Genomic DNA, 26,880 nt, shown 5'->3' with positions numbered 1-26,880 from the left:
ATGTATTAGTTCTAGAAAGTTCCGTGTTCCTTGACACCCCATTGGATCCTTTCCAGACTCCCTCCAATGTGTTGTTCCCATTGGTTCCCTTCCTGTCAATCCCACCTGCTTGTCTCTATCCCATTGGCTGTGATCCCCTTCCCCACCTATTCTGTACCCAGTATAAGATCCCTGGACCCTCCCACCTATTGGTCTCTTCGTCCCTGTCGTTTTATGGGAAAAAACCTGTGTGGAATACCTACGGAGAGTCTCCTCTCTTTAATTCTTTACCTTCGCCTGTGTGCCTGCTCAGCAGCGACAGAAGGATACAGCCCCTTTTGGGTGAGGAGCTCTACCCCGTTTTCATTGTGTGTTGGGCACTGAGTGCCGCCTTCCAGAGGGGTTTCAGCGTTGACCTCCGGGCTTCTTTGTGTCGGCACATGAGGGGTAAAACCCCCTTCTGCTAGCTCCCAGTGGCTGAAAACCCCTCCAAAAAGGGGCTTTCCTAAAGTGCTGAAACAATGAAGAAGTCGTGTGGGAAAATACCTTAATTTACACCATACAAAATAGTAACTTCATGAACTGAAAAGTCAGAATACCGCTAATTCTAAATGTGAAAGCTGTTCGCTGAACAAATTCACTTTATTCATAATGTTTTGTCTCTGAAGCCTTCCTGTTTTTTCATCATTCTATTTCTTATTTGCAAAAAACCAAGCGATGGCTGGGTCTTTATGCATCATTATATACTTTTGATGGTAGTAGGGAGGAATGCTAGAAAAATGACCATACCATATGTCTATTACATGCTTGAAGCCTGCAATTTCACGTGTGCAAGATTAATTTTTATTTACGAGGTGCAATAAAGTGTCGAACAAGTTCTATTAAGTAGCTAATGAAGGTTATAGAATTTTCCTATTAGAAGAAAATAGGTAGTGTTCCTACACAGAATGTAGTGTGAACTTGAAGCAATGATCTCTTGTTGTTATTTGCAAAGGAAACTTTATTCAAACACAGTAGCTCTTTCTAAAGTAAATCCCTTGCTTTTGAAATAAACTTAATTCTTGTTTCTGTACTGCGATAATTATTTTTCTTATTCCAATAATAAAGTAGCACAACATATTTGAAATCTTAAGAAAGTAAAATGTATTTCTTAAAGGTTAATATGTAATGGTGTAATTAAACTAATTTGTTATTGATTCCATCTCACTGTAACACCAATATATTATAAGTGGAGTCAGGCAAACAGCTCAGATAATTAGCAACAATTAGTCTAAGCTGTCTCTGTATGATGTTTGATTTATATTAGGAACAGTGATGCAGAAAGTGATTAATACAGCTGTTAACTACAATGCCTGGAGTTTATTTTAACCAGTCGCATTACTTGTAAAAGACCCTTTATCTGTAGGCTGGGCTTTCTATAATATTAGTACTCACTAAATCAGCTGAAGTTAATCTGGGGCAGTGGTGCAAAAGATAAATTGTTTGGCTCAAACGTTATTTTTTGCTTACTATTATATGTACCTTGTGGGCTTTTCTCCACAGAGTTCTTCCTCCCCCTGCAGCTGATTCCTTGTAGCAGTAAGACCAGTGGATTCTTGTACTGGGTGTGGAGGGGCTACAGGGGTGATGTCTGCGAGAAGCTGCTGGAAGCCTCCTCCATGTCTGATAGAGAAAATGCCAGCCAGCTCCAGGATAGCCCTTCCACTGGCCAAGGCCAAGCTCAAGCCCATCACCGACATTGGTAGCGCCTCTGGGATGACATTTTTAAGAAGGGTAGAAAAGTTGTTGCACAGAAGCAGATTTCAGCCAGAGTGAGGAATGAAAATATGTGAGAGCAACAGCTCTGCGGGAGCCAAGGTCAGTGCAGAAGGAGGGGGAGGAGATGCTCCAGGCGCCAAAGCTGAGATTCTCCTGCAGCCTGTGGTGAAAACCATGGTGAGGCAGCTGTGCCCCTGCAGCCCACGGAGGTCAGTGCGGGAGTAGAGATCCACCTGCAGCCCATGGAAGACCCCCACACTGGAGCACATGGATGCCTGGAGGCTGGGAACCTGTGGGAAGCCGGAACAGGCTCCTGGGAGGATCTGTGGCCCTGTGAAGAGCTGAGCCCATGCTGGAGCAGGTCTGCTGTTGGGACTTGTGACCCTGTGGGGACCCACACTGGAGCAGCCTGTTCCTGAAGGACTGACTGTACCCCGTGGAAAGAACCCATGGCAGGACATGTTGTGAGGAATTGCAGCCCGTGAAAAGGACCCACATTGGAACAGTGAGTATACAGTCTTTGTGGTAGGCTGTTTCTACTGGGAGCAGGAGAGAAGGAAGCAGTGTCAGAAACAATAGATGATGAACTGAGCGTAACCCCCATTCCTGTTCCCCTGCGTTGGGGGAAGACGGGTAGAGAATCAGGAGTAAAATTAAGCTCAGGAAGAAGGAAGGGGTGTGGGGAAGGTGTTTTAAGATTTGGGTTTATTTCTCATTATCTTAGTCTGATTTGATTGTTAGTTAATTAAACTAAGTTCCCCGAGTCTGTTTTGTCTGTGACAGTAATTGGTGAGTGATCTCTCCTGTCCTTTTTCTCAACACGTGAGCCTTTTTGTTATATTTTCTCGCTCCTGCCCTGCTGAGAAAGGGAGGTGATGCAGTGGCTGTGGTGGGCACCAGGAAACCTGTATAGCTGTAGTGTGGCATTAAAAGTGACTTGGATACTTTGTGTATGGCTATACCATAATTGATTTGTTTTTTTAACAGATACCTGAATCTTCAATTTGTGTAGTTCTGGAGCAAGAGCATTAATAGTAAAATAACGTCGTAGTTGTTGTTCTGGCATTCAGAGTTAGCCTAGCTCCCCGCTCGGGCCATCGGGAGCAGGCCCTGTGGCCCGTACCCCCTCAGCCGTGCATCCGACCCACGCCTGTTTTGCTTTGCCCCGGGTCCCGCCGCGGGGCGGGCGGGGCGCTGCGGCCGCCGCCCGGCAGGGGGCGGTGCGGAGGTCGCGCGCTGTGCCCGAGCGCCGCTCGGTACCCGCGCGGGCGGCGGTGGGAGTTGGGCCCGGGGGACGGGGCGGGCCGGGGGCGGCTCGGTGCGGCCCGGTGCGGCCATGGAGATCGGCACCGAGATCAGCCGCAAGATTCGGGTGAGACAGAAGCCGCCGGGTCGCTCCCTCCGCCCGCAGCAGGAGGCCGGGCCCGCTTGTGGGGGCAGGCCCGGCCGGTGGCTGAGGCACCGGGCTCCGGCCGGCCCCCCGTCACAGCTGCGGGCGGCGGGGTCCTTCGGCCTCGGGACTCCCCGGGGAGGGGCGGGAGCGGGAGAGTCGTTCGTGTGGGAAGCGGAGTCGGGGCACTCCTGTCCCCCGACGGGCAGCTGCCAGGTGCCGTGTCTGTGCCGGGGCTGCGGCTCTCGCCCTGCACAGCCCGGCCGTTCCCGGCGCTGCCCGGGAGGCGCGCAGCTTGGCCGGGAGTGAGCCCACGGTAGCGGCAGGGCCTGTCAGCGGCTCCTACTCGGCAGTCGCAGTTTGGAAATCCTGGCAGGTTTCTCGTTTCCTTGCTGAGCCGGGAATGACCTTTTATCAAACCATTTTAGATTCTTTTACTTTACACCTTATGAGTCCGGGTGGTCTCTGCTTAAAAAAGAACAGCTGGCACTTGGAGGTTGAATGATAGCGCCAGGAACTGGTCTATCGGAAGTATGGTAGAGAGTGTGGGATTCCGTTACTCTGCTGTCAGCCCCTCGCCGTTGGAACGTCCCTATCCTGAGCAGCAGAGAATAGAAAAAGTTAACATGTTAAACCAACGTGTTCAAACAGTTAATGAGAGAAACTTTGCTAAGCCTCCCACCTCTTTGCAGTTAGAAATACTTTGTTGATCCACCCCTTAAACAATATTTCATTATTTTTTAGGGTGCTATAAAAGGAAAGTTACAGGAGCTGGGGGCTTATGTTGGTAAGTTTTGCCATGTGTTTAGCAATCTTCTCTAGGTTGTTTTTGGTTCATAGGAAAAAAACAGCTTAGCTAATGGAATTTACTATTACTTGTGTTACTGCATACAGAAGCCTTAAGCATGAGAAGAATTACCTGAAGTGCTGGACTAGTAAGAAAGAAAGAGATGTACTTCACAAAATACTATAGTCTAAGCGTAAGAGGAAGCCACATGTGAACATAAGTATATGAAGAACTAAAAGAAAATAAGTCAGTCTCATAGTCTTCCCCTTTAGAAATGGTGACAAGGGATTTGAAAGAAAAACCATGATGTGGGTATCTAAGGAAATTTCTTTGAAGCGTTAGGAGAAACATTATATAAAGCGAGAGCCTTGCAAATACAGCAGCAGTTAGCTGTGACCACTCTGAGATGGAATCAGTCTTTCTTAGGCATATTAGCTCTTGAATTCAGGGTGAGGTGTTTGTCAAAAGTAGGAGAGAGGACAGAGATGAGTGAGTGGCTTAGGAAATTAAATGGCCACGCCAGAAACATTTTGTGGGACAAACATTTAAAATGTAAGAGCTTGACTGTTAAGGGGAAGACTAAGCTACATTGAGCTAATGTTGATAAAATGCATGTATCTTAGAGGCAGGGGGAGATTTTATTTTTGTTTGTGACAGGAGAGGGGTGAGCAGTGCGAATGTCTGTGGTCTTGTGGATTTCTTTGTTTTTTCTGAATCCGGGATTAAATGGATATTGTACTTCAGAGCAGCTGTGTTCTGCATCAGTAAAAGTTGATAACACAGCATTCTGTTGGAAGCACAATACCTCAGTCCTGCAGCTGCATTGTTATTGTCTGTGATGTTTCTTGGATTTCAGGTGAAGAAAAGGAATTGAGACTATAATTTAGAGTTCCTATGAGTTGCAGGGCCAAGTTCAAAGTTTGTAGTTTGAGCCTGAATTCATCTTCTTTCCTGTTTCAAGGGAGGCATTGTGTTTAGGGAAAAATGTAATGGCTCCATAGAAGAGAGTTACCTATGGTCTGACATTCTGAGCTCAGCTGGTGCCAAGGAACTGTGTTTAGAAATTTTTAATTGTAAAATTGTCTTTTTTCACCGTCTCAAAGCTTGTCTTTTTAAGTAACTCCTTTTTTGTTGTTTGTTTGTTCAGGTTTTTTTACCATCATTCCAGGTTTCAGATTCTCAGTCCTTGATTCTTTGGTTTTTCCCGTCTTTCTGAAAAAAAAAAAAAATCTTTCTTGTCTCTAATACTAAGATGCTGGTAGAATACTAGCCATTTTTGATTCCATCTACAACTGATTATTCTTGCTTTGTTTTCCTCCTGTCTCTTGAATTCAGAGGACAGGTTTCCTGTATTCCCAGGATCAGCATACAATATCTCTGCAGTTTCTTCTCAGTTGGTCTCTGAACTTCCTTAAATAACTTTATATTCCTTATTGCCAAGTCTGACTTGCCTTGGCCTCTTTTTTCTTTTTAAACCACTGTTTCCAAATTTCTGTGATTTTTCAGGTTTCTTTTCTTGACTAGAGTATTTTTGGGCAACCTTTCAAGTAATGTTTTTCAAAAACTCTCCATTTCTTCTTTCAGGTAACTAGAAAAAATTGGTTCTCCCTCATTCTAGCTCCTGCACAAGAACCATGCTTTTGTTTCTTTCTGTAACTGCTAGTTCTTTTCTCTTGAAAAGTCTTCTACAACAAGATATGTTGAAACTTACTTGTTGTGTAGAGCTTACAAAGGAAATATTTATTTGAAGCAAAATGGAAATTAATTATTCATCAGCTAGGAAATTTTTCAAAAGGCTGTAGTTTCACATGCAGTTTAAGTTGGCATAAGCCAACACAGTTACTGAGAAAGTTTCTTTCCTTCTTCTATCATACTGTTACAAGTAATTGTGCTAACTTATGTTTTTACCTGTACTTAAAATATCTTTTTACTTTAGCATGTGTTGAACCACCTGAAAAGCTTACCACGTTTAAAAGTAGCTTGGCCAATAAATAAAATTCAAGTTTCTAGGTCTGAACATCAATCCATCTTGTGCGACTTCTCGTTTACATTGAAAAAAAAAAACCAAACACAGAGCAGCAAGAACAAAAGCCCAAACAAACAAAAAGCCACCAAAAAGAAGTTAGAGTTTAAGCTAGGAATGGCTTATGTTGGGACAATTGAGTAGTGGTAGTGCAGGTGCAACGTGTGAATGTTATTTCTGTAGCCTAGGGTAGAGATAAATTATTTACAGTGTATGTAGACATAGAAGAAAGGCAATTCCTTTCATTTGGATTTTGATTTCTATTTTTCATTTTTCAGGTCTTTTAAGTGTTGTATACTGTCTTAGCTTGATTAAATAAGCACAGCTGTTTAGTGCCTTGGTTCAAATTCATAATTGGAAGTGTATTTCCCAACTGTTTTCACTTACTATTATGTTCATGTCATGCCATGGAGTGGCATTGGAGAGCATGAGATGTTTGATTAAACTAAACTGGAGTCTGTGCTCAGGAGGCACAACTAATGCCTTTGAGCAACGATTGTTTCAGTCAGTCCTTCAGCAGAGGCCGGAGCTAGGCCAAAGTGAAATGCCAAACTCCCCAAACCCTTAATGTATTAATGGTGGGTTCTAAGCACCTTCTTGTGCATTCTGAGGAGTGGGAATACCTTGTATTCAAGGGAATGGGTTTCTCACTGTGTATGAAATTGCATACATTACAGAATAGAAATTCGCGCTCGAGGTTGCTGGGGTTTGTTTTATTTTTGTAGGTAGAAAATCTGGGAGTTAATACAATTTTGATTTGTTTAATGCACATATCAGAAATGGGTATTTATCTGTTTAGTTTTTGTAACTAAAGGAAATTTGACAAGGATAAGGTGCTATATTTGGTAATATTTGAGGTGATGAATATTGTAGATGCCTGCTAGTATTCAAGAAAAAGGATATAGGCAGCAGAGTGGCTTTCTTTTATCTTGTCCTTCTTTCTGTTGTGTTTACTCATTTTTTGAATATGTTGATCTTCAGCTTACACTCTTGTGAGTTGATCTTTTATTCCTTGCATGTAGATGAGACTTGTATTGAACCTCAGAGGAAATGGAAGTCTTGTTAATTTGCTTACCTAATCCTCTGCCTGCAGAGTCTTTATAGTAAAACTGGAAAAAAATTTGGTTACATGTTTAAAGATGTTTGCTATGTTTTCCATGATTTATTTTACTTTGCAACAACGTCTTTCTCTTTCTATTAGATGAAGAGCTCCCTGATTATATTATGGTTATGGTGGCCAATAAGAAGAGTCAAGAGCAGATGACAGAAGACCTTTCCCTTTTCCTTGGAAACAATACCGTCAGGTTTACTGTCTGGTATGTTTGCAAGCTGCTTGTCACACTTCTTATCAGTAAGCCAGGACTGCTTTCTATAAGTGACACTCAACATTGAAAAAACTTCTGTATCTTGCCATTATGTAATTTACATTAATGAAAACCTCTACTTTGCATGTCTAATAAGTAAATCAGTTTTAGTCTGGCAGCAGTTGGCTTCTGAGGTGATAATTAGATGGCAAAGGACTGGGGGACTTACATTGTTTGTTTAAAAGCCAGACAGATTTGTGAATGGAGTGCTCAAGTAAGCGAGGGCTGTATGTTGACTTAAAATCATTCCTGCAAAACCCACTGTGAGCATGAGAGCACTGTTCACTGCAGTTAGATGTAAAAGACCAATTTGTTTGCTTTTATGCTAACAGTGCTTCAGATTGCTGTTGTGCATGGGAATTACTATATCAGGGCAGATGAGCAGTGGATCTAATTCTGTGTACTGTCTTTGACAAGGCTTAGCACCAAATGCTTAGGTATTCCCACCTCTCAGGCTATTTATTTATTACTGCCACGCAACACTAAAAACCAAAAGTAGAACCTCAGAATTACTGTGAGCAGGACAACTTAGCAACATTTCAGCTCTACTGTCAACTCCTGACAGTGTAGGTTCATTTACTCCATGCTGCATGACAAACTTAGCTATTATATTTATCATGCATTTTCTAATACTGAATTTGTTTTACAGTGGAAACCTGTAAGTAGATCCACGTTTCAGACATTTGACTCTAGAGATTTTTGTTGCTTTCAGACTTGTGTATTTTTTCAAGTTAATCTTATTTTTGAATCTCATACCTAATAGAGCTTTAAGGAACATTATTTTGTTTTGTATAGATAAGAGAAATATTACAGTTTTTATTCTTTTTCAGTTTGCTCTCTTTGACATTTTCATACTGACAGGTTACATTCACTTCCAATATTTCTTCTGTGTAATTAGTTCCTAGGAGCTTTTCTGTAATTAAAAAGCAGAAATAAACATTTTAGAAATTGGCTGTTATGAAATCATAAACATTGACAAAAAATGAAAATAGTTCTAGCTATTACAATTCACTGTATTAGCTATTTAAACTGATGGATTTCCAGGTGATGGTGTTACTTGTGTGGATATAGTTTGAGTTTACTTGCACAGGTTTCATTTTTTTCTGCACATTTGTCAAAAATACAATAAAGGGGTACAATTAAGTGTGGACGTCTGTTTTGAAAACTGCACAGGCATTTCTTTGCTGCCTTTTGTGGCCTGCCTAGGTGAAACTTTAGGATTTCACTGTATCAGGAAGTCATGCAGTTGTCTTTCTCACAGTAGTTTTAGGAATCAGACAAATCAGTGAAGATTACAAGTGGATGAGGGTGTAGCTCTTGTACTGCGGTTTTGACTGAATCCTGATACACAGTAAGAAAGAACAGGATAATATGTAGCAGAAAACACTTTTATGGCTTTGTAAAGGAAACTAAAATTTATTGAAAAAATAATAAATATGTAGAGAAAAATATTTCAGCAGATAAATCAAGATTATTTTATATATGTATATTTAAAATGGTGTATTGACTATATGCAAATATTATACTGCCAGCTTATTTTGACACCTGCTTAAATTTTAAGCACGGTGACTGTTTTAACCCTAAGTCAGTATTCTCATTTTTTAATATATGTGTGTGTGTGTGTAGATGTGTGTGTGTATATATATATATATATATAAAAATAAATACAAACTCAATGTCACAGTGCTTTATCAGGTAAAGTAAAGGTAGGTGTTGGTTAAAAGAAGGATGGAAAAGAAGACAAGATGAAACCTATGCAGTAAGCTGTAAGGGGACTGGTGGAAAAATGTTACATAGCATTGTAGTTGGGAGTTTTATATACTTCTATTTCTTGAAAAGACAACCCAGAATATTTTTGTTCTTAAACATTGGTTAAACACAGTACTCAGCAAGATATACCTTCCTTGGTTTGTCTCTGTAGCTGGTAGCTTTGGGCCTTCTGGCAGAAGTTTTGCAGCAATTGTGACAGACCTGGCAATCCTGCTGGTTGGCCAGCACTTCTTATTCTGAACCAAGTATCAGATCAGTTACCCTGAGGTCAGTGTGAAAACTGATCTGCATCACCAGAGCTCAGCTGATGAGTGTTCTAGTGAAAGCTCACAAGGAGGACGAGTATAAACCTTCCTTATCCTCACATGCAGTCTTTTCAATATATTTTTAATATGTTCTTGTTCCTTAGCTCCTAATAGTCAGCCTAAATTATGGACTTGCCCATGATCAGGTTTGAATTCCAAGCATTCAAGTGTTGGGTGGGTTTTTTTTGATTTCTCCTCACTGTAATGTGTGTCTGTTTTTAAGCAGCCTTATTATATTAAAGCTCTGTAATTTTCTGTGTTACTTCAGTTTAGTGCCTTTTGCATGGGCAAAGGGCAAATTTGGTACCTCACTGAAACGTTTTTTCTCACCAGTGTGTCTCAGAGAGTATGGTTGGTATTTACAAAGGATGCTGGAAAAATCTGAGAATCTTACATGCTATGAGTTTGTACTTAAAATAATGTTTGACTCTGCTGTGTAATTAAAGTTTCATATACCAAGTAAAATTTTAGGCTACGCTTTAGGCTTCTAACAGGTTTTTTGAGTCAATCCTTTTGGTACTTAACTCCACTGATTGTAGTGAAAGGCGGGAAGTACTGGCTTTGATTATGTAAACCAACTGAATGCCAAAAATAGCTGGCTGATGTGACAAATACTCTGCCTGCATGTACAGGACATACTGGAGGCAAGATACTTTGAGCCTCCCTTTTGGGGTTAAACATACTTTGGTTGATGGAAAGTGAAGTCTTAGATAAATGAGGTGCTTGTCATAGGGGGAAAGGCAGTGGGTTTCTGAAAAATGGTTAGTCCGAATGTAAGTTAAAGTTCTTTATTTTTTCTTTTTCTCTTTTGCTTCTGTCCTTGTCCGCTGTCTATTTCAGGCTCCATGGTGTTTTGGATAAGCTACGATCTGTGACTACTGGTAAGTAAGAAAATTAATTTTGAGTGAAGATAGGCTTATTTTTTCTGTGTAGTGTTACATGTCTAGTGAGTTGCAAAAAAGCGCAGCTCTAGGCTGTTTTGTTAATTTCTGGTTTATATGGTCTTTTGGATCTGGACTGTTAGGAAAATTCCTTTATATTTTGAGATAAAGAGTTTATTTTTGAGTCCAGAGTGTATTTCTCTGTATTTCTTGCTGATGTTTCCAGCTGAAACAACTTTCAGCTTGTTGTATTTTCAGACCTGTGCAATATCTTGTTTGCAGTTTCATAGCTATCTTTATTGCAGAATCTGTATTGCTGTGCTATAATGTAAAAGTGAAAGGTACCTGTCTCCACAGAACCAACCAATGTAAAATCTTCAGAATCTAGTATCTTTGAGAGCAACCTGCTTTCCAGCAAAAGCAGTTCATGTGTGAGTGATGAGAGAAGGCGTGAGGATATCTTGCCACCTCTTGCAGTGTCAAGCACTCGGACTGAAAGAAATGACTCCAGAGTTTCAACCAGCTCACAAGAGCAGAGGAACACTGCTTCAAGGTAAGGCTGCTGGCTACTTCTTAACACACCTTCAGACATCAGTAGTTGTGTGAGTATAGTAGACATTGTAGAGAGTACAGACACTTGGAAAGATACAAGTAGTTTTGAAGACTAAAGCATTGCTACAACGCGTTGTATGAAAAACATTAAATCAGAATTCAGTTCTTTAAGCAACATGTGGGCTTAGATTAATTAACCAAACTGAAAATACCAATCAGTGTGTTAAATTTGTATAAACAATAATACATTAATGATTCTTCCCTCCTGGCTTTGATTAAAAGACAGTTCTCATTTTCTGGAACGCAGATAACAGTTGGCAATTTCTTCTTTTATCAGGCAGTCTGGTGAAGATGGTTCTGCATCCCGCTTAACATCTGCTGTCAAGCCTTTGAGGGAATTGTCACCTTCTGAAGCTGTAATTGACATTAAACCTGAACCAGATGATCTAATTGATGAAGACCTAAACTTTGTGCAGGAGAATCCTTTGTCACGGAAGAAACCTATTGTGACTGTAACTTATGGTTCTTCTCGTCCCTCAGCTGAGATCTACCGGCCACCAGCTGTCAGGAGTGCAGATGGCAATGCACATGTGCCCAGATTGTCACAGCAGGGCAGCTTGCAGGGGAGTCGGCAGTTAGACACACAAGGCTTCAGGTCTCTGGAAACAGGCCAGCTGTGCAATCCAGAAGCATTTGGCAGCTTAGCAGAAGGTCACAGACCCACCTCCAAACTTGGTGCTGATAAAGTGGGCAGTGAGGTTGGTACAAGCAAAAGTGTTGCAAAAGTTTATTCTTGTTAGGAACCTAAATTACTATGTACACTTCAGTAAAATCTTGACCTCAGAGAAATCAAAAGACTTGTCACTGGTACCAGTAGGTTTGAGATTTCATCCTTTGGGTCCACTGATAAAAATAGATTTCATAATTTGACATCATTATCTGATAGCTTGCTGCATCTCAGAGTTAATTACCATGTACATCTTCATGTCATATTGACTTGTATTGACAGGTTAACACATTATAGCATATGATGAATCAGAAATTATAATTCTGATCTTAAGATCATTGAAACAGCATGATCTTCCCTAAGTGCTATGTATACTCCCAACTTTACACAGTTCTGTAAATCAGGATTTTTGATATGCTGTTTTTTAGCCTAGATACATCGATGATGATGATTCTGTTTAGAACCATGTCAGTTAAGAATTCTTTGGGATTAATGTTGGACAAGGACAACCTGAAAGGTGATTGCTGCCCTATGTACTTTGGAGGCCAGGCTAAGCCAAGCAGGGGGGTGGTCCTAGCTGATAAGACTATCCATATGATTGAATTAAGATCCTTTTTTGAGAGGAATGCAGATAGTTATGGCTGCTAATGTTGTAATGAATGTTGGATTGTGGGTGCATGAATGTTTATTGCTGCTCATAAAGTTCTCTGTCTTTGCCACTACTTAGTTCATTATGTATAAGGGATAATGAATTTTATTTGGAAATCCGGAATGCTCTACCAAGATACGTGCTGGTGTCTTAGTTTTTGAGAGCATAGAAGCGCAAATGAGAATATAGTGATTTATTTAAGGTTGTACATAAATCACTGATGAGTGACTGGAACATCTCTCCTTGCAAATGTTTGAGAAAGGTCTTACGGTATTTTTCTTCTATTACTATTTCATGAATAAGGTCCAGAAGAGACAGCAGGGACTTTGCACTGTCTAAACTGGACCATCCTGACTGTATAAACACTTAACATCCTTTGGAATATGTCAGATTGCTAGAAATTAATCCTTACACTTCTCTGAAATTAGAGATGATAGAGAGGAGAAAGTCATTTATACCGATTCCACTTCTCTCTCAGACTTTGAACACACTCATCTTGAAGGATACTATAAATTTTGTTGGAAAACCCTCGTTTTCTGTAGGTGTTGGATAATTTGTCTCTAAATGAGAGGTTTTTCTTTTTTTTTCCTAAATGTTGTTTACAGTTACGTTTCCAATGAGATGTTTCAGTGTAAATGTGTCTGATTTTCATATTATCCAATGCAGTCACTTGTATGTGCAGACAGTGCAGTCTTAGACTCGTGCAACTGGAATGGACGTTCTCCATCTCCTGGCTGTAGGTGGAATTGCAGTGCTTTCTTTACTGGCTTATTTGTGCTAAATGAGCTGTTTTGCCTGCTCTGTTTGTTGCAGGAGGAAAGCTCCAGGAAGAGACGGCTGCCTGTTGTAAGCTCGGTAGTCAAAGTGAAAAAGTTCTGTAATGATGGAGAAGATGAAGAGGAGGAGGAGGACTACGGATTGCGAACAGGAAGCATCTCCAGCAGTGTGTCTGTGCCTGCAAAGCCAGAAAGAAGGTACTGAAGATCTCAGTGATTCTGGGTTTTCAAGAACTAATTTAATGAATGAAAACTTTGGAAGTGGGGGAAATCAGTTTGCACTTCTGAAAATTGAGAGACAAAATTTAATAAGCCATTTTAATATATTTTGAACTATCTCACAACTCTGTGGTTGAGATGCCTGTTTATTCCACTCTTTCACCTTTGATTTTGTAACCTGTTTTCATTATTGCGTGTAAGAGGCAATGGAGTGTGAATTTTTACATTATTTGAGTAAAGTTTACTGGCAAAAGAATATTAATGTTGGCATGTTTCAGACCAGGTATTTATTGTGGTAAAATAATTTTTCAGTAATTTGATTTATGTTCAGAAATACTTTTCAAACCAGTTATCACTTGTTCTTTAAGGTGTCTTTCAAGCAGTCTTCACAGGTTTTTCCTTTTTTTCTCCTCCTTAATTCTGTCTAAATGTCAGGCATTAGTCAAAATACATGTCTTTTGTATCTGATTTCTAACAATAGAGGAAAAACATTTAAAGTAGAGAAGAGATGGTTCTACTGACCTACAGTGCTAGCTTGTATAAGATCTATTTTAAGCTAATACACTGTATTGAATTTATCTTCAGCACCGCAGCCCATTTATCTGATTTAAGCTTCCTTATTGTTGATGTTAAAGACAAGCAGAAAGCATTTTTTTTGCAAATAATATGTTTTGGATCGAGTCAGTCTAATTATGTAGCTGGATCATATTTCTCAGGACGGCTGCATAATTATTGGTGCCAGCACAAACATAGCAACAGGTAACTGGTGGGCAGAGGTGGGAAGAAATTAATGGCAGAGAGGGCCTTTCACATGTAGGATGGTTTTTACAGCAGCATAAGCTGAGAGATGAAATCACATGTCTGGGCTTCCATTTTTTAGAGCGTTTTCTGGCTCTCCATCCACTGAGATAATAGATAAACTGAAAACTGTTTTGGATAAAATAATTGTAGATGATGATTTCTGTTAATAATCTGCCTGTGTTAACCTGTTGAAATACTTGTCTAACATGGATACAGTTGCTGTGCAATCCATGTACAATGAATGTTTTTTTTTTTATTTCCTTTAGACCTTCATTGCCACCTTCGAAACAGGCCAATAAGAATTTAATACTGAAAGCAATCTCTGAAGCACAGGAATCAGTTACAAAAACAACCAATTATTCCACTGGTAATTAGTATTGGTTTTGCTTGTGCTAATCTGTATTTCCAAACTCTGTTGTTTAAATCCAAGCTAACTATAGGGCTTAGAGATAAGACAGAATGCTAAATAGCAAGTCGGTGATACACATGAGGGATTTACCGTGTCCTGTTTCATTATATTGATGTTCAGCGATGAATTTTGAAAGCATGAACCAGGGAGGAAAGTGGTATTTAAAGTGTATTAATCAAGATAGTAAGTCTGTGAAGTGTATAAATACAAAACGGAAGTGCCAGAGTATTCTGAAGTCAGTAGTTGCCAAGGGGAAATTAATCAGAAGTAGGCAGGTGGTTTGAACTATTTAATAGATCTCTTTTCCCTTTCTGCACTCTCCTTCTTCCTTCTGAGAGCGGGGGAAGAAAAAGCCAAAGAGCAAAATAATGAAAATGCACTAAATATGGGTAATAGAAGTGCAAAATAATAAGGAATGTAGTGATTGATGTATATATCAGGGCATGTTGATAAGTATCAGGGTATGTATGATGATGTACATTGTCCTTTAACAGCAAAGCTGCAATTTCAGTTCAGTGATTTTAGTTGCAGTTGACACAGCAGTTGAGCAGTTGTCTGTGTGTAGGCATTCCATTCTCCTAGCTGGGAGAGAGTTCTGCTGAAGAAGGGCAAATCCAGCTGTTGTCTTGTGCTTTCATTTCATTGGGTATTGATAAATCTACATGTCGTCAGCAGGACACGTTACACCTTGCCAGGGAAGGAGCATTCACTAAACCATGACTTTGACACCATCTGAAGTAGGACTGAAAGCTATCCACAGTCTCTTGCCTGCTCTCTCTCAAATTCTGCAAACTAACTGTAAGAAACAGTACTTTGAAATGATGCAGGAAGCTCATTCCTGTGTACAAAGCAGTATGGCAGGAAATGAGACATAGCTGGAAAATTCTAAATCAATTAAAACTATTGATCTTTTTAACAGTGGTGATCTTGTAGTTTGGCTTACAGTGGAGAGACCAGAAAGCACCACTTTGCTGTTTAATACAGAGGTGATTTGTGAATTTTACCTGAAGTATCATGCAGGTTCTTCCACTTCAGAAGTAATTTTTTTTTTTTTTGAAGTCTTTTGAATGGAATGTGGAAGTAAACTAATTTAAAACACACAGGTGAAACAAAACAGTAAATTCATAAATAATGAATCCAGTACTTGAGTAGTACCTTTCAGCTGTTTGCATCAGAAGGTGAATGCTGATCTGATACTCAGCCAAGGGAAGAGTTTAGCTTATCACAACCAGGTCTGACAGTCTTACCAGAAGCCAAGTAAAGAAGTCAACCTGTTATCCTGCTACCCCCAAATGCCAAGCCACAACTATCTGTACAGAGACTTAGAACTACCTGAAAGGAGGGTGTAGTTCAGTCAGGGTTGATCTCTTCCCAAGTAACAAGTTGATAGGACCAGGGAAAATGGCCTCAAGTGGTGCTGGTGGAGGTTTAGATTGGATGTTAGGAAAAAGTTCTTCGTGGAGTGGGTGGTCAGGCATTGGAACAGGCTGTCCAGGGAAGTGGTGGAGTCACCATCCCTGAAGATATTTTAAGAAAGGTGTAGATGTGGCACTTAGGGACATGGCTTAGTGGTGCGCTTGGCAGTGGTGGACTCGGTTTACGGTTGGACTTGGTGATCTTAAGGGTCTTTTCCAACCTAAGTGATTCTATGATTCTGCTGTCATTAAGTTTTGTGTTTTATTTGCAAGCACTTTAGCAAAGGGTAGCTAGCTAGCATCATACGAAGAGACATGATTATCCATGGTTATTTATATGAAGGATGGAATGAAAAGTGATTTCAAAGCTATTAGAAAGTACCACATTAATTGTATGTAGAAGTGGATGAATGAGTACTTTGCTGTTGTCACTCTAATCCTTCTCATGCTGTTTTGCCTTACAAATAGGTGTTCTGAAGTGCCACTCAGGGTGCTCTGTGCACATGCACAAATGTGCTTGCACACTAAGAATTTTACAGGTAGATAGAGATGCTTTTTGTGGAGACAGATGCTTGGGATTTTTGTGTGTGTGTGTAGGAATTTATTAGAGGTATTTTAGCACAGTATATCTAAAAATAGTACTATTGTGTGATGGGGTAGTATGTAAACGATTTGCCATTGTTTCTCTATTTAAAGTTCCACAGAAACAGACTGTTCCAGTTGCACCAAGAACTCGAATTAGCCCAGAAGAATCACAGTTAGAAGTAATTCATGTGCAAAGCAGACTGCCTGTTCTGAGTTCTCAGCTTCAAGTAGAAGAGCCAAAGGAGCAGACAGTTGAAGAAATTCAAGGTCATCTGATAATATTCTTTAAGAATTTATACTAGGGGATGTCATTTTACAGGCTGAGCAGAGAAAAGGAAAGGAATGCTTTTAATTTTTAAGTCTGCATCAAAAGTTGCATGCAGACCTGCCCTGAAGACCATGCAGCTTTCTAAAGCATGTATGTCAGATAGAGATACATGTATACAAACACACACAGAGACAAGCTCAGAGGCGTTAATCAGTAAGTAAAGAAGGTTAACGTGTTTGTGGCATGTCACTGAAGAATAGTTTTGCATAAGCACTTACATTTGGATAACTTCTCTTTTCCCCATCCTTTGCATATTTTCCTTAGTACCTTGTAGGAGTAATTCTGTCACGAAGCTTAAGTGAGAATGAAGATGCTCTAGAGTATTTAGGACAATTTTCCAGCATATGAAGTATTTCCAGCACATTGTTTTCACACAAAGGGTTCTAGTGTTTTATATTTCAGTTTAAATATAAGAATAGTGTATTTGCTCTTACAGGACAGCTAATACCAGGCTAGCTGTGTCAGCTTTGGTTTTTACTTCTGTTTTGAACCTCCTAAAGGGCATAACATATAAAGGCAGTCAGTGTCTTTTCAGCATGGTTTTGTTATAAAGGATGGGGGGGTTGTCTTTATTAGTCACAAGGAATCATAGAAGTAAGGCAGGGGAAAAATATTTCTGTAACAAGGGCTTAGTTTATACTTGCTAAGTGTTTAGATATTTAGATAATGGGTAAAATTTGGTTTGACTAAGATTTTTGTCATTGTTAAGGAATGGTAAACATTCATTATTTTAGAAAGATACTTGCAATCGCTTATTTCTCATTTAAATGTATTTGTAATCTTTCTGCCACCACAAAGTAGTTGAAATTGTATTTGTGAAGTATGTAAGAAAAAGCTTTATCAGCCTTTGAATTAATGCACAGAAAATAATTATGCTAAATATTTTCACTCTTTTGCCATTGAAATGGAAATGACAGCTTGCTTAGGAAATCTACAGAGAGCAAAAATAAATTTTTCAAACCATAACTCAAATGTAGAACAGTGCTGCTCTGTTTCAGCTCTTTAAGAAGACCATAAAGCAATCCCTGGTTAGTTGCTTTCCTCTGTGTGTGTTCTCTGAATGGCCAACTCCTCTACAAATGAGGAGGAAGAACTTGGCCTTCATCAGTTGCTGTGCCCACAGACTTCATTTGTACTGAGCAGTGATTATGGGAATGAGTAGTGTCTTGCAGTACCTAGATTTTGCCATGTTACTGTTCCTGAAACAAGGAGAAACGGGCTCATAATAATGAGAATGGCTTTTTTTTGTTGTTAAAAGTGTGAATGTTTTGTTGTTGATCTTTTTTTTTTTAATTCAAAGAACTAGAGAGTGTGCCTCAGTTCTCTAATCTGTAGTTTCATGTTGACATGCAATAAAATATGCTTCTTACTGCTTTTTTTTTTTTAGGAATTGAACAAAAGGAGCTCTCTTCTCGGCTTCAGATTGATCCTATGATTGAAGATACCTTGCAAGTGACTCAGGGTTAAGTCTTGTGATCTTTTATTTTCAAATCTTGGATTACTTGCCAGTGAATGTTAAGATGCTCCTTTTTAATTAAGTATACTGATTTCTACAATTTTCTAGTTTCTACATCTCTAAGGAATGAATGCATTACATTAGTAGCTGTTCAAAGAATGAGAGATTGTGACAGGGGGGTGGACCCCCTTCTATGCTGTTTCAGCATAGCCATTCCATTTACAAAATTGCCTGATCTGGCCTAATGTGACTTATGGCTTCTGTTGATCCACCTCTGTGGAATTAACAGGGAAGTAAAAATGTTTTCTGGAAGCTACTAGGAAGAAATTAAAACAGTAAAATTAGCTTATTGACCATATAAATTGATACTAAAAATATGCTATGAGTTAAAAGTACAACTACCTCCTTATTTTACTCTTTTCTTTGTAATTTTTCTCCCAATGCAGATTACTGTGACCCAGAATCTATGGTGCATTCAGATACTCGGTCATTTATCCTGAAGAAGCCCAGGTTATCAGAGGAAATGGCGCCACAGAATCAGCAATTGGGCAAGAAGGGCACAGAGGCAGTGCGAGTTCACTCAGGACGTCTAATACAGACAAGGTAAAAAGCTACTTCATTTAGGACTGTTACTAGTCAAATTGCTTGTTTGTGGTTTAGATGGAGTCGTTTGGTCATACTTGTGCTTTGTCAGTCCAGTCAGGAGGTGTGAAATCATGGAAAATGGACTGACATTGAATAGCAGAAGAAAAAAGCAGGGACAAAAAGCCTCTCAGAAATCCTTCTAAATGGAAAATAATCCCAGGTTCAGCTGAGCTTGAGCATGTCTTTTGATTTGCAAGAAAGAAAAAGAAGGAACTGAAAAGTACTGCTTTTTTTTTCTGATTTCTGAAATCTTAGTCAAGTAGTCATTTTCCTTAAATTGCCTTTAGTTTTATACCTGTTTCACCCTTGGATTGCATTTCTTAAGAAACATCTTCTAACGCAGTATTGAGTGGTGAATCCTGGACAATGACTTAAGCCCTCCTTATGGGAGAGTTTGACCAAGAGAAGCTTTAAGTTCATGTCAGCCTCAAACGAAGTTCCAGGTAACAAATAGTCCTACCTGTTAAGAGTTAAAGCCACTCCGATCAGCGTGATGAGCTTCATCACGTGGGCTGCTGTGCTTGAGAAACTGCTGGTGTTTCCTTCCTGCGAGTGGCTTTCAGCAGCCTGTGTTAATTGAAAATAAAACCAATACTGAGCAAATAAACCCAAAAGGGTAACCTGGCAATGTCACAGTTGAAAGCTGTGACTGTGCTACAGGAGAGAGGTGAATTTTTGCATGTGAATAGGTCAGTTTCTGATCTCTTCAATCTGAAAGTTTTAGCTCATGCTGTTTTTAATGTGCTGGTTTCTCCTTAAAGGCATTCTACAGTGTACTTGCTTTTAGCCTCATTTCATAGAGAGGCAAAGTTTATCCCATTCCTGTTTGTCAAAGATGAGAACTCCACAGTTCTCCAAATACTTAGAGTTACCTGTCATTCAGGAAATCCCTCAGGTGAAATGGATAGGATGGTGAAAGGCTGGAGAAAATGTATGTGTCCCCTGTTTTAATGCTCCCTCTTACCCACACTGACTGCTGTCAGATACAGAACACTAGGCTAGACTGACTTTTCAGTCAGGCTGGGTGTTAAAGTTCTTAGTATCAGTATCTCAATCCTCTCATCCTAGTTCTAAAAACTTTTACACCACTGTTTCATAATGTGCTTTTTGGTAATTTTGAGGAGACACATGTTTTGTGTGTTAAAAGGTTTGTAATTCCAAGAATGGTATTTGCCCTCTTTTTTTTGTCTCAAAACTGTAAATTCCACAGGATTGACTGTTTGTAAATGAGCTTTTGGATCTGTCTGTTGAGAAGAATGCAACAGACTGTCTGTTGAGAAGAATGCAACAGACTGAACTGTAGCTGAGAGCTGTAGCTCTTATTAGTGCCTCAGGGAGACAAGAAGGCAAACTGTTAACTGGAGTGCATTACCAGTAATTACTAAAAGAAGGTCTGTTACCGCTTGACTCCCATTGATAAGGTTGTACTACTTTCACTTATTAGCACCGCTCACATTCACTCAAACCTCTTGAGTCAGAAAATCTAAATTTACTACATTTCTTTGTTTGATAGAGACCAGCTTGCACAGCCAGAGAAACCTGCTAGTCCCAAGTTCATTGTGACGCTGGATGGCGTGCCCAGTCCACCAGGATATCTTTCTGATCAGGAAGAGGAAGATATGTGTATAATGGAAGGATTAAAGCCAGTTACCCAGCACATGTGTGCTGGCAGAGGATTAAAAGGTCTTCGGGCACAGCAGATGCAAATTGTAACCAGGCAGCTGGAGAACTGTGACGGTAATAATACTGACCAACAGGATCTAACACTGGTGTGCTGCTTTGATCATGGCTACACCTCCTGGACATATCAGTCTTAAGAAACCAAAGTGATGGTGTTTATTTTTCAAATTAGAATATTCTTTAGGCAGATGAAATGTGGGAGTTTAGTAGGACCACCTCTTAAAGAAGCCTTTATCTTGGCATACTAGAGCAATATTGCACATGGTAGTTCTCAACACATCTCAGTATTGGTAAAATTGGGTGGTTTTTTTTTTTTTTTTTGCAAATGTAGTTGGTCTTTATTGCCAGAAATCTGTGCTTCTGCTTGACCTATTATGATTTGTCCCTGTGCTGATGGACAGGAGACGTTGCAGTTAACATATTGACATGCTTTGAACTTTTAAAAATAAGTCGGTATTAATGTTTCTGTCTAGGGTTGTGACATCAAAAAGAGCCTGTTAAGTGTAAGGTGTTTGTAGAGTCCAGTGGCTAGAATTTGAAAGTATAACTTAACAGTGCATGATTTTACATGATGGTTTCTATATTCTCTTTCTATATTCCTTTTGAATAACATGGGAAATTGCTTGCTGAACCACATGTTTTTGCATTGTTTAGAATGCTGGCATTTTAGGTGATGAAAAACACAGAGGCTACTGTTTTGTCATGGGCATGTTGAATACAAAGCCTGAGGGCTTTGCTTGGATTCATGTTTTTTAGTTAGCTTTCTTAAGAAAATAAAGATCCTTATTTTCCATAGTAGCAGTGCATCCAAATTTCTGAACTAAGTAAAGAATACTATTTGATGCTGTACTGAGAACCCTTAAATTTCATGGATCCAGCTGTAAATGTGTAATGCAATTATGAGAGAACCGTAGCAAAAGATCTTTAAGTCCATGTCCTTTCAGTTGTCCTGGCTATAGAAGTACTGCACATATTAGGCAGCCTTAAAGATTAAGGGAATGTTGTATATCCATGCACTTTACTAGCACAGAGAAATGGTCATTAGAGTACATCCTTGCAAATCCATGCTTTTCCATGTGTAGCCTCATACTCCTCACCGAAGCTGTTTGGAGAGTGTTGCCAATACAGTCCTAGCTCTGTTAAGGATTCCTGTGAAGTAGCATGGATGTGACTGAAGTTCACACACAATCAGATCTGTGTGGAAGAGATCTGTACGAGCCAGCGTGGTTCTACAACAGGATACCATTATTTGGCTTTGGTGTGTTGCAAGGAGAAGGCATCAATGAGGCTGACGAGGAATGAAGCTGGAGCAATTTGTGTCATTAGTAGGATCAGAGAGTCTAGGCAGTCCTGGGAAACTTTGAAAAGCCAAAGGTTTAGGCAGATTTGGGAAAACAAGACAACAGCGACATGTACAATTGTCTGAATGTGGAGAATAAGGTTTTAAAAACAATGTTAAATAGGAGAAAGTCAAAGTCCCACGTTCCCGTAAGAGTAGTGAAGGTATGGAATGTTTCAGCTTAGAATTTCTTAAAATACTTTTTGGATTGGAGAATGGGTTCAGTTCAGAACTGAAGTGTCTGAAGAAATTACATGAAAGTGGTTCTTTTTCAGTATATGCCCTCATAATAAGAAATCTGATTAGCGTAAAAATCGATTCTTAACTTCCATCTCTTGAAATAATTTTCTAGAGCAAAAAGTATCTTGGAGAAAGGAAGCATGGCTATAATCAACTCATGGCTCAGTAGAACAGTCATAACTCAGATTCAGTTGTCTTGTCTGTTCAAGTCTTTGAATAAGTTTGGATTTGGGAAGAAAATTGATTTATTTTGCTTGTAAACAGTGCAAATTCAATCTTTTATCACCGAAAGGCAGTTTTCAGTCCAGTATTATGACTTTTCACTTTATGGTTTTGGAAATTTTCTTCAGAAAATATGATTGTACATAAACTTGTACTGTCATGAGTTTTTTGATTAAGAGAGAATAGAAGTACAGTGAATTTTGATTATGCTAGATTGCTTACACCAAATTGCTTATAGAATCATAAAGATCCCAGCTTGGGGTTGTTTTTTTTTTTTTTTTCTTCTTTCTTACCCTCCTAGTTGAAATGGAAGACTTAAGTGTACTACAAAAGCAGGAGAAGGTGCTGGAGCGCTGCAAGTTCTGGCCTGCCTGTAAAAATGGAGATGAATGTGTGTACCATCACCCCACACTACCTTGCAAGTGAGTAGTACAGAGCTCATCCACTTGATACGCTGTTTTGATTTTTATTCCAGTGTTACAAACTTCTGCTCTGTGTCAGTAGAAAGTCAGTAGATGACAGGCACAAGCCTGTCAGGGTGGGATCAGAGCTTGTTTATCATACTGTAATTCCTTCTGTTTTACACCTGTCTTCCAAGTGTCAGAATACAGGGATGGCAGCTGTGCCCTTGCAGAAGAAAGCTTAGAGTACAGGCTGGTGTTTCTGAGTTGCTTAAAGATGCAGGAATTAGTGTCTTAAAAGAACAGGCCCTCTTCTGCCAGCTGTCACAGTGCTTTTGAACCTTAGGATATCATTACATAGTAATGCAGTGATTGTGGGTTCTAAATTGGAAAGTAAAGGCGAACTCTTGAACGTGCCCTGTGCCTTGGACTTCTCTTCCCTAAGCAGCAAGTGTCTAGAAAAACAATGTTTGTTTTGAGGTACCTGTTACCAGATTGGGTGACTTCAGTTACTTGGACATTTGAATTATCCTTTAAAATCTGGTGTAACTAAATTCAAAATAAAACTCTTCAGAGAAAAAGGTGTTACTTAGGGAACTCTGCACCCCTCTCTGGGAAGGTCTGATTCCACTGTGCCTTTGCCACTCTGTGCCACACACTAAGAGTGTCCTGGCTTGCACTAAGGAGCTTGAGACCAAACTGCCCTGAGAGTGAGGTGGTTGAATTGTTCACTGCAGAGAGGGAGTGCTGCAGGAAGGGAAGCTGAGTGCAGGTGTGTGGGTGCACAGCTCGTGCACTAAACCACATGCCCCACTTGGGAAGGAACCAACACGTGCCCGAGCTCCGCTGCACCTCTGTGATATTTTGGCTTTTGTGTGTAACAGATGTTTGGGGATTTTGCTCCAGGTATGAGCTTTTGACTCAATTTCTTTTCCTTCAGAGTTTTTCCTAACTGCAAATTTGCTGATAAATGCCTGTTCATCCATCCAAACTGTAAATACGATGCAAAGTGCACTAAGCCAGACTGTCCTTACACTCACGCCAGTCGACGAACCCCACATCCATCTCCTAAACCAGGTGAGCTCATCTTGTTTTCTGAGCTTTAAATGAAAGTGTGACGGGACAACAGTATTTTTGGAAACAGAAACTGACAGTGATGAAAAAACATTTTTTTGCTTGAGTTGACCTAATTTTCTTACAACTCTTAATGCAAGATGAAGAAGAATAATCCAGTGTTACTGCAAAAACTATTACAAGAAAAATCCCCCAGTGCTCTTATGCAAGAGTCCATATGAAGTCTGTGCAAGGCCCAAGTGGTGACTTGCACAAGTTACCCATTTCTCTGAAGGGATTAGCCAGCACTGCAATTTTACTCAGATTTGTTTCTTAAATTGGACACATGTTGTACCAAGGGCTTGTGACACACGTTGAAAACAGAGACTTCTGCCTTTGAACATTTTTTTCTTTAATGCCAGTGTAGGAGTGAAGTTGGTGTAATGATGAGGTGACTTTCAGGGTGAGGTTACTCGGTAAAGGCAATAGCCGTGTTTGATACGGGTTGGTGTTGCTGAGCCTTTGAACCGTGCCGAGGTGCAGGGCCTTTGCTGCATGATCTTTTGGAAGTAATTTAGCCCTAGGTCACAGTTCAGTGCAGTTCTGTTACCCTGCCAGAAACCAAGTACAATGTGCTTGTTTCTGGTGTCATTTCCAGCAGCTCCCTGTATTCCTGGAAAGTGCAGTGCCCGTGCTTTTCAGTCTGGTCAGTTGAAACTCTAACAGCTTGCTGCTGTCTAAATTTAACATTTGCGATTCTCTGCCAACCAGAATCTCAGTGTAATTTCTTGGAAGTTTTGCCTTGACCATGGTACTTCCTGTCCTGAAATGGTGAAGAACCAAGTTAAATGATTACCTGATATCCTTGTTCTACTCCAGGATCCACTAACTGCATTGGGATATGCTGTCTGTATTTGTTGCTGAACTTTGGTGTATTATAAAATGGCATTTCTGGCAGAAGGATTGATATATTTAAGGTTGTGTGGAGCTGTCTTAAAAAGGCAATTTATTCTGATCCAGACTCACTTCCTGTTCTTTTCATTTCTACTATTAGCACCCCTGCCCACACTGTCCATATCCTCCAGTAGTCCGCTGTGCAAGTTTTTTCCAGCTTGTAAGAAAATGGAATGTCCATTTTACCACCCAAAAGTAAGATATATCTCTTATCTTCCTTCCTTTCTAGAAAGAGACTTGAAATACGCTACTTTGGGACAGGAAATGTTAGTAGGATTTAACACTTTTTGCTTTTACTTTTCACACTTTAACTTCTGCTTAGAAGCAGAATATGCAAAACTAGTGACTGAAGGAATTTGAAAAATTACACTTTTAAGTAATCTTTCTACCAGATGCTGCTGGGGACCTTCAAACAGGGCATACCTCTTTTCAAAATATGCCCAGCCAGGATGCTGGGGGCAGAGGGAGGAGCCTGTTTGGAAGGAATATGTCTCAAGAGTCTTGACTCTTCCTTCAGATATGCTGCAATATACAAAAACTTTAAAGATTGCCCAGTTACCCTAAAGTGTATCAATGTAATTTATATACTACAGCAATCTATTACTTGGGTACTTCTACAGAGTTGTCCCTGAATCTTATGCCAGGAAGTTTAGTGCTTTTTCTAGCCCTAACAATGCTGAAATACCCAGGCTCAGATATTACTAACCAGATACTTGGGCCTTTCTCTCTCCTCAGATAATGCTGGGGTCATGCTCCCAACTTGTACACAAAGCTCAATTCAAACTGAACTCTTGTGAACCTTTGAAAGCAAAGGAATTCCACCTGTCAGTGCAGTGGCAGTTTGGGAGCATTAAATTCGTAGTTGGTACTTCTTAAAAAGGATTTTTTGTCACTGGGTTGTGCTGGTTGCACTGGTGGAGGAGGGTGTTGGTTGAGTTGTGGGTCAGATGTGTCACAGAGCAATATGAGGTCGCAGTGCAGCTCAGTGTGTTCAGAGCAGGCAGCCAGCACTGAGCAGCCTCTTCTGAAATACTTTTGTTTTAGCATTGTAGGTTTAATACACAGTGTACGAGACCAGACTGCACTTTCTACCATCCCACTGTTGCTGTACCTCCACGCCATGCCTTGAAATGGACTCGAACTCAGACCAGGTGAGAAACACTCTAAACCTAACCAAGAACAATAAAAAGTATATTATGATATTACTAATGTAGTTTTACTCACAGAAGTAATGTGTGTGAGGGACAAGAAAGATTATATGAAGAAAGATACCCCTTGTGGGCAGCTTTCTTTTAAAGACAACTCTTTGCTGTTTCGTTGTAGTTGTATAAACATTAACTAATGTGATGCAACTGATAAAGAAGTGCCCTGCAGCTGGGATAGGGCAGAGTCACTGGAATTCTGACCTGGACAGGTTGTGTTTTCTGAGTTGTATTTGAATAAAGCTGAAAATCCTTTTACCCTTGTTTTATCTTGTGTCTGAACTGTCTTTTCCACAACAGGTTCAGCTGCTTCTTTGTTTCTGGCAGAGCAGCTCCTTCCTGTCACCTACCCATGATTTCATAAACCAGTAGCGAACTTCCCAAAGCTGCAGCTATGGGCCTGTTCTAACCCTCACGTGATTTAATGATCTTTTCACTCCAGCTAAATGCCATCTGCAAAGGTTTTAACCATTACAGGGTAGGGCACAGAGCAGTTCTTAAATCATCTTTACAGAGGGGTAGAATTGTTCCTTATGGAATTGTTTTTTTCTTCCTCCTCAGTGAATGAGTATGATACAACCTGGGACTGAGCTTTGCGTCCTCTGGACAGTAGAGGACAGGAAGATTAACCACCAGGGCGCACAGGATGCTAGGAAAGACTCATGCATTTTGGACTTTGAATATACATTGTTTTCATAAAACAAGGTTGATTGCATACTTGAAATGTCTCTAATTTTCCAAGTTTGTAAGTTTGGGCAATTTTACATTTTTTTTACACTGTAAGAAAAAAGCATCTGTGTAAGAAAAGTTTTACTTTAAATTCCATTAAAAACCTTCAAAGCACATTTTGGGTCCTGTTTGGGTAATGTTCCTTATTGAGGATTTGGTGTGTTGAAGAAGAAAATGGCGCAGCAAAAGCACTTAGAAAGCATGTGTTGGGATCATACTGGAAGTACTTTTTGTCCAGGAA

At 39.9% G+C, this 26,880-nt stretch overlaps 1 protein-coding gene across 4 annotated transcripts; it reads left to right on the top strand.

Annotated features, from left to right (window-relative positions):
* The first annotated feature begins 1,914 nt into the window (after window positions 1-1,914).
* On the top strand, window positions 1,915-26,755 carry ZC3H14 (zinc finger CCCH-type containing 14). Of its 4 annotated transcripts, none has more exons than XM_032110866.1 (17): window positions 1,915-2,242; window positions 3,872-3,914; window positions 7,139-7,253; window positions 10,217-10,257; window positions 10,615-10,810; window positions 11,147-11,567; window positions 12,999-13,159; window positions 14,248-14,348; window positions 16,502-16,657; window positions 18,106-18,180; window positions 18,621-18,777; window positions 20,333-20,556; window positions 22,602-22,722; window positions 23,642-23,778; window positions 24,809-24,903; window positions 25,753-25,859; window positions 26,472-26,755. In XM_032110866.1, exons 3-17 carry the CDS (start codon window positions 7,162-7,164, stop codon window positions 26,476-26,478), a joined length of 2,091 nt encoding a protein of 696 aa, XP_031966757.1. In that variant the 5' UTR covers window positions 1,915-2,242; window positions 3,872-3,914; window positions 7,139-7,161; the 3' UTR covers window positions 26,479-26,755. The 4 variants fall into 4 exon arrangements, with proteins under 4 accessions (XP_031966757.1, XP_031966758.1, XP_031966756.1 ...); XM_032110865.1 differs by lacking the exon at window positions 1,915-2,242 and adding an exon at window positions 3,014-3,109; XM_032110867.1 differs by lacking the exon at window positions 3,872-3,914.
* The last annotated feature ends 125 nt before the right edge of the window (window positions 26,756-26,880 follow it).

Source organism: Corvus moneduloides, chromosome 6, assembly GCF_009650955.1.
Source record: "Corvus moneduloides isolate bCorMon1 chromosome 6, bCorMon1.pri, whole genome shotgun sequence".
NCBI lineage: Eukaryota > Metazoa > Chordata > Aves > Passeriformes > Corvidae > Corvus > Corvus moneduloides.
Note: the sequence above shows the minus strand (reverse complement) of the source record. Positions and strands in the feature narration are given on the sequence as shown.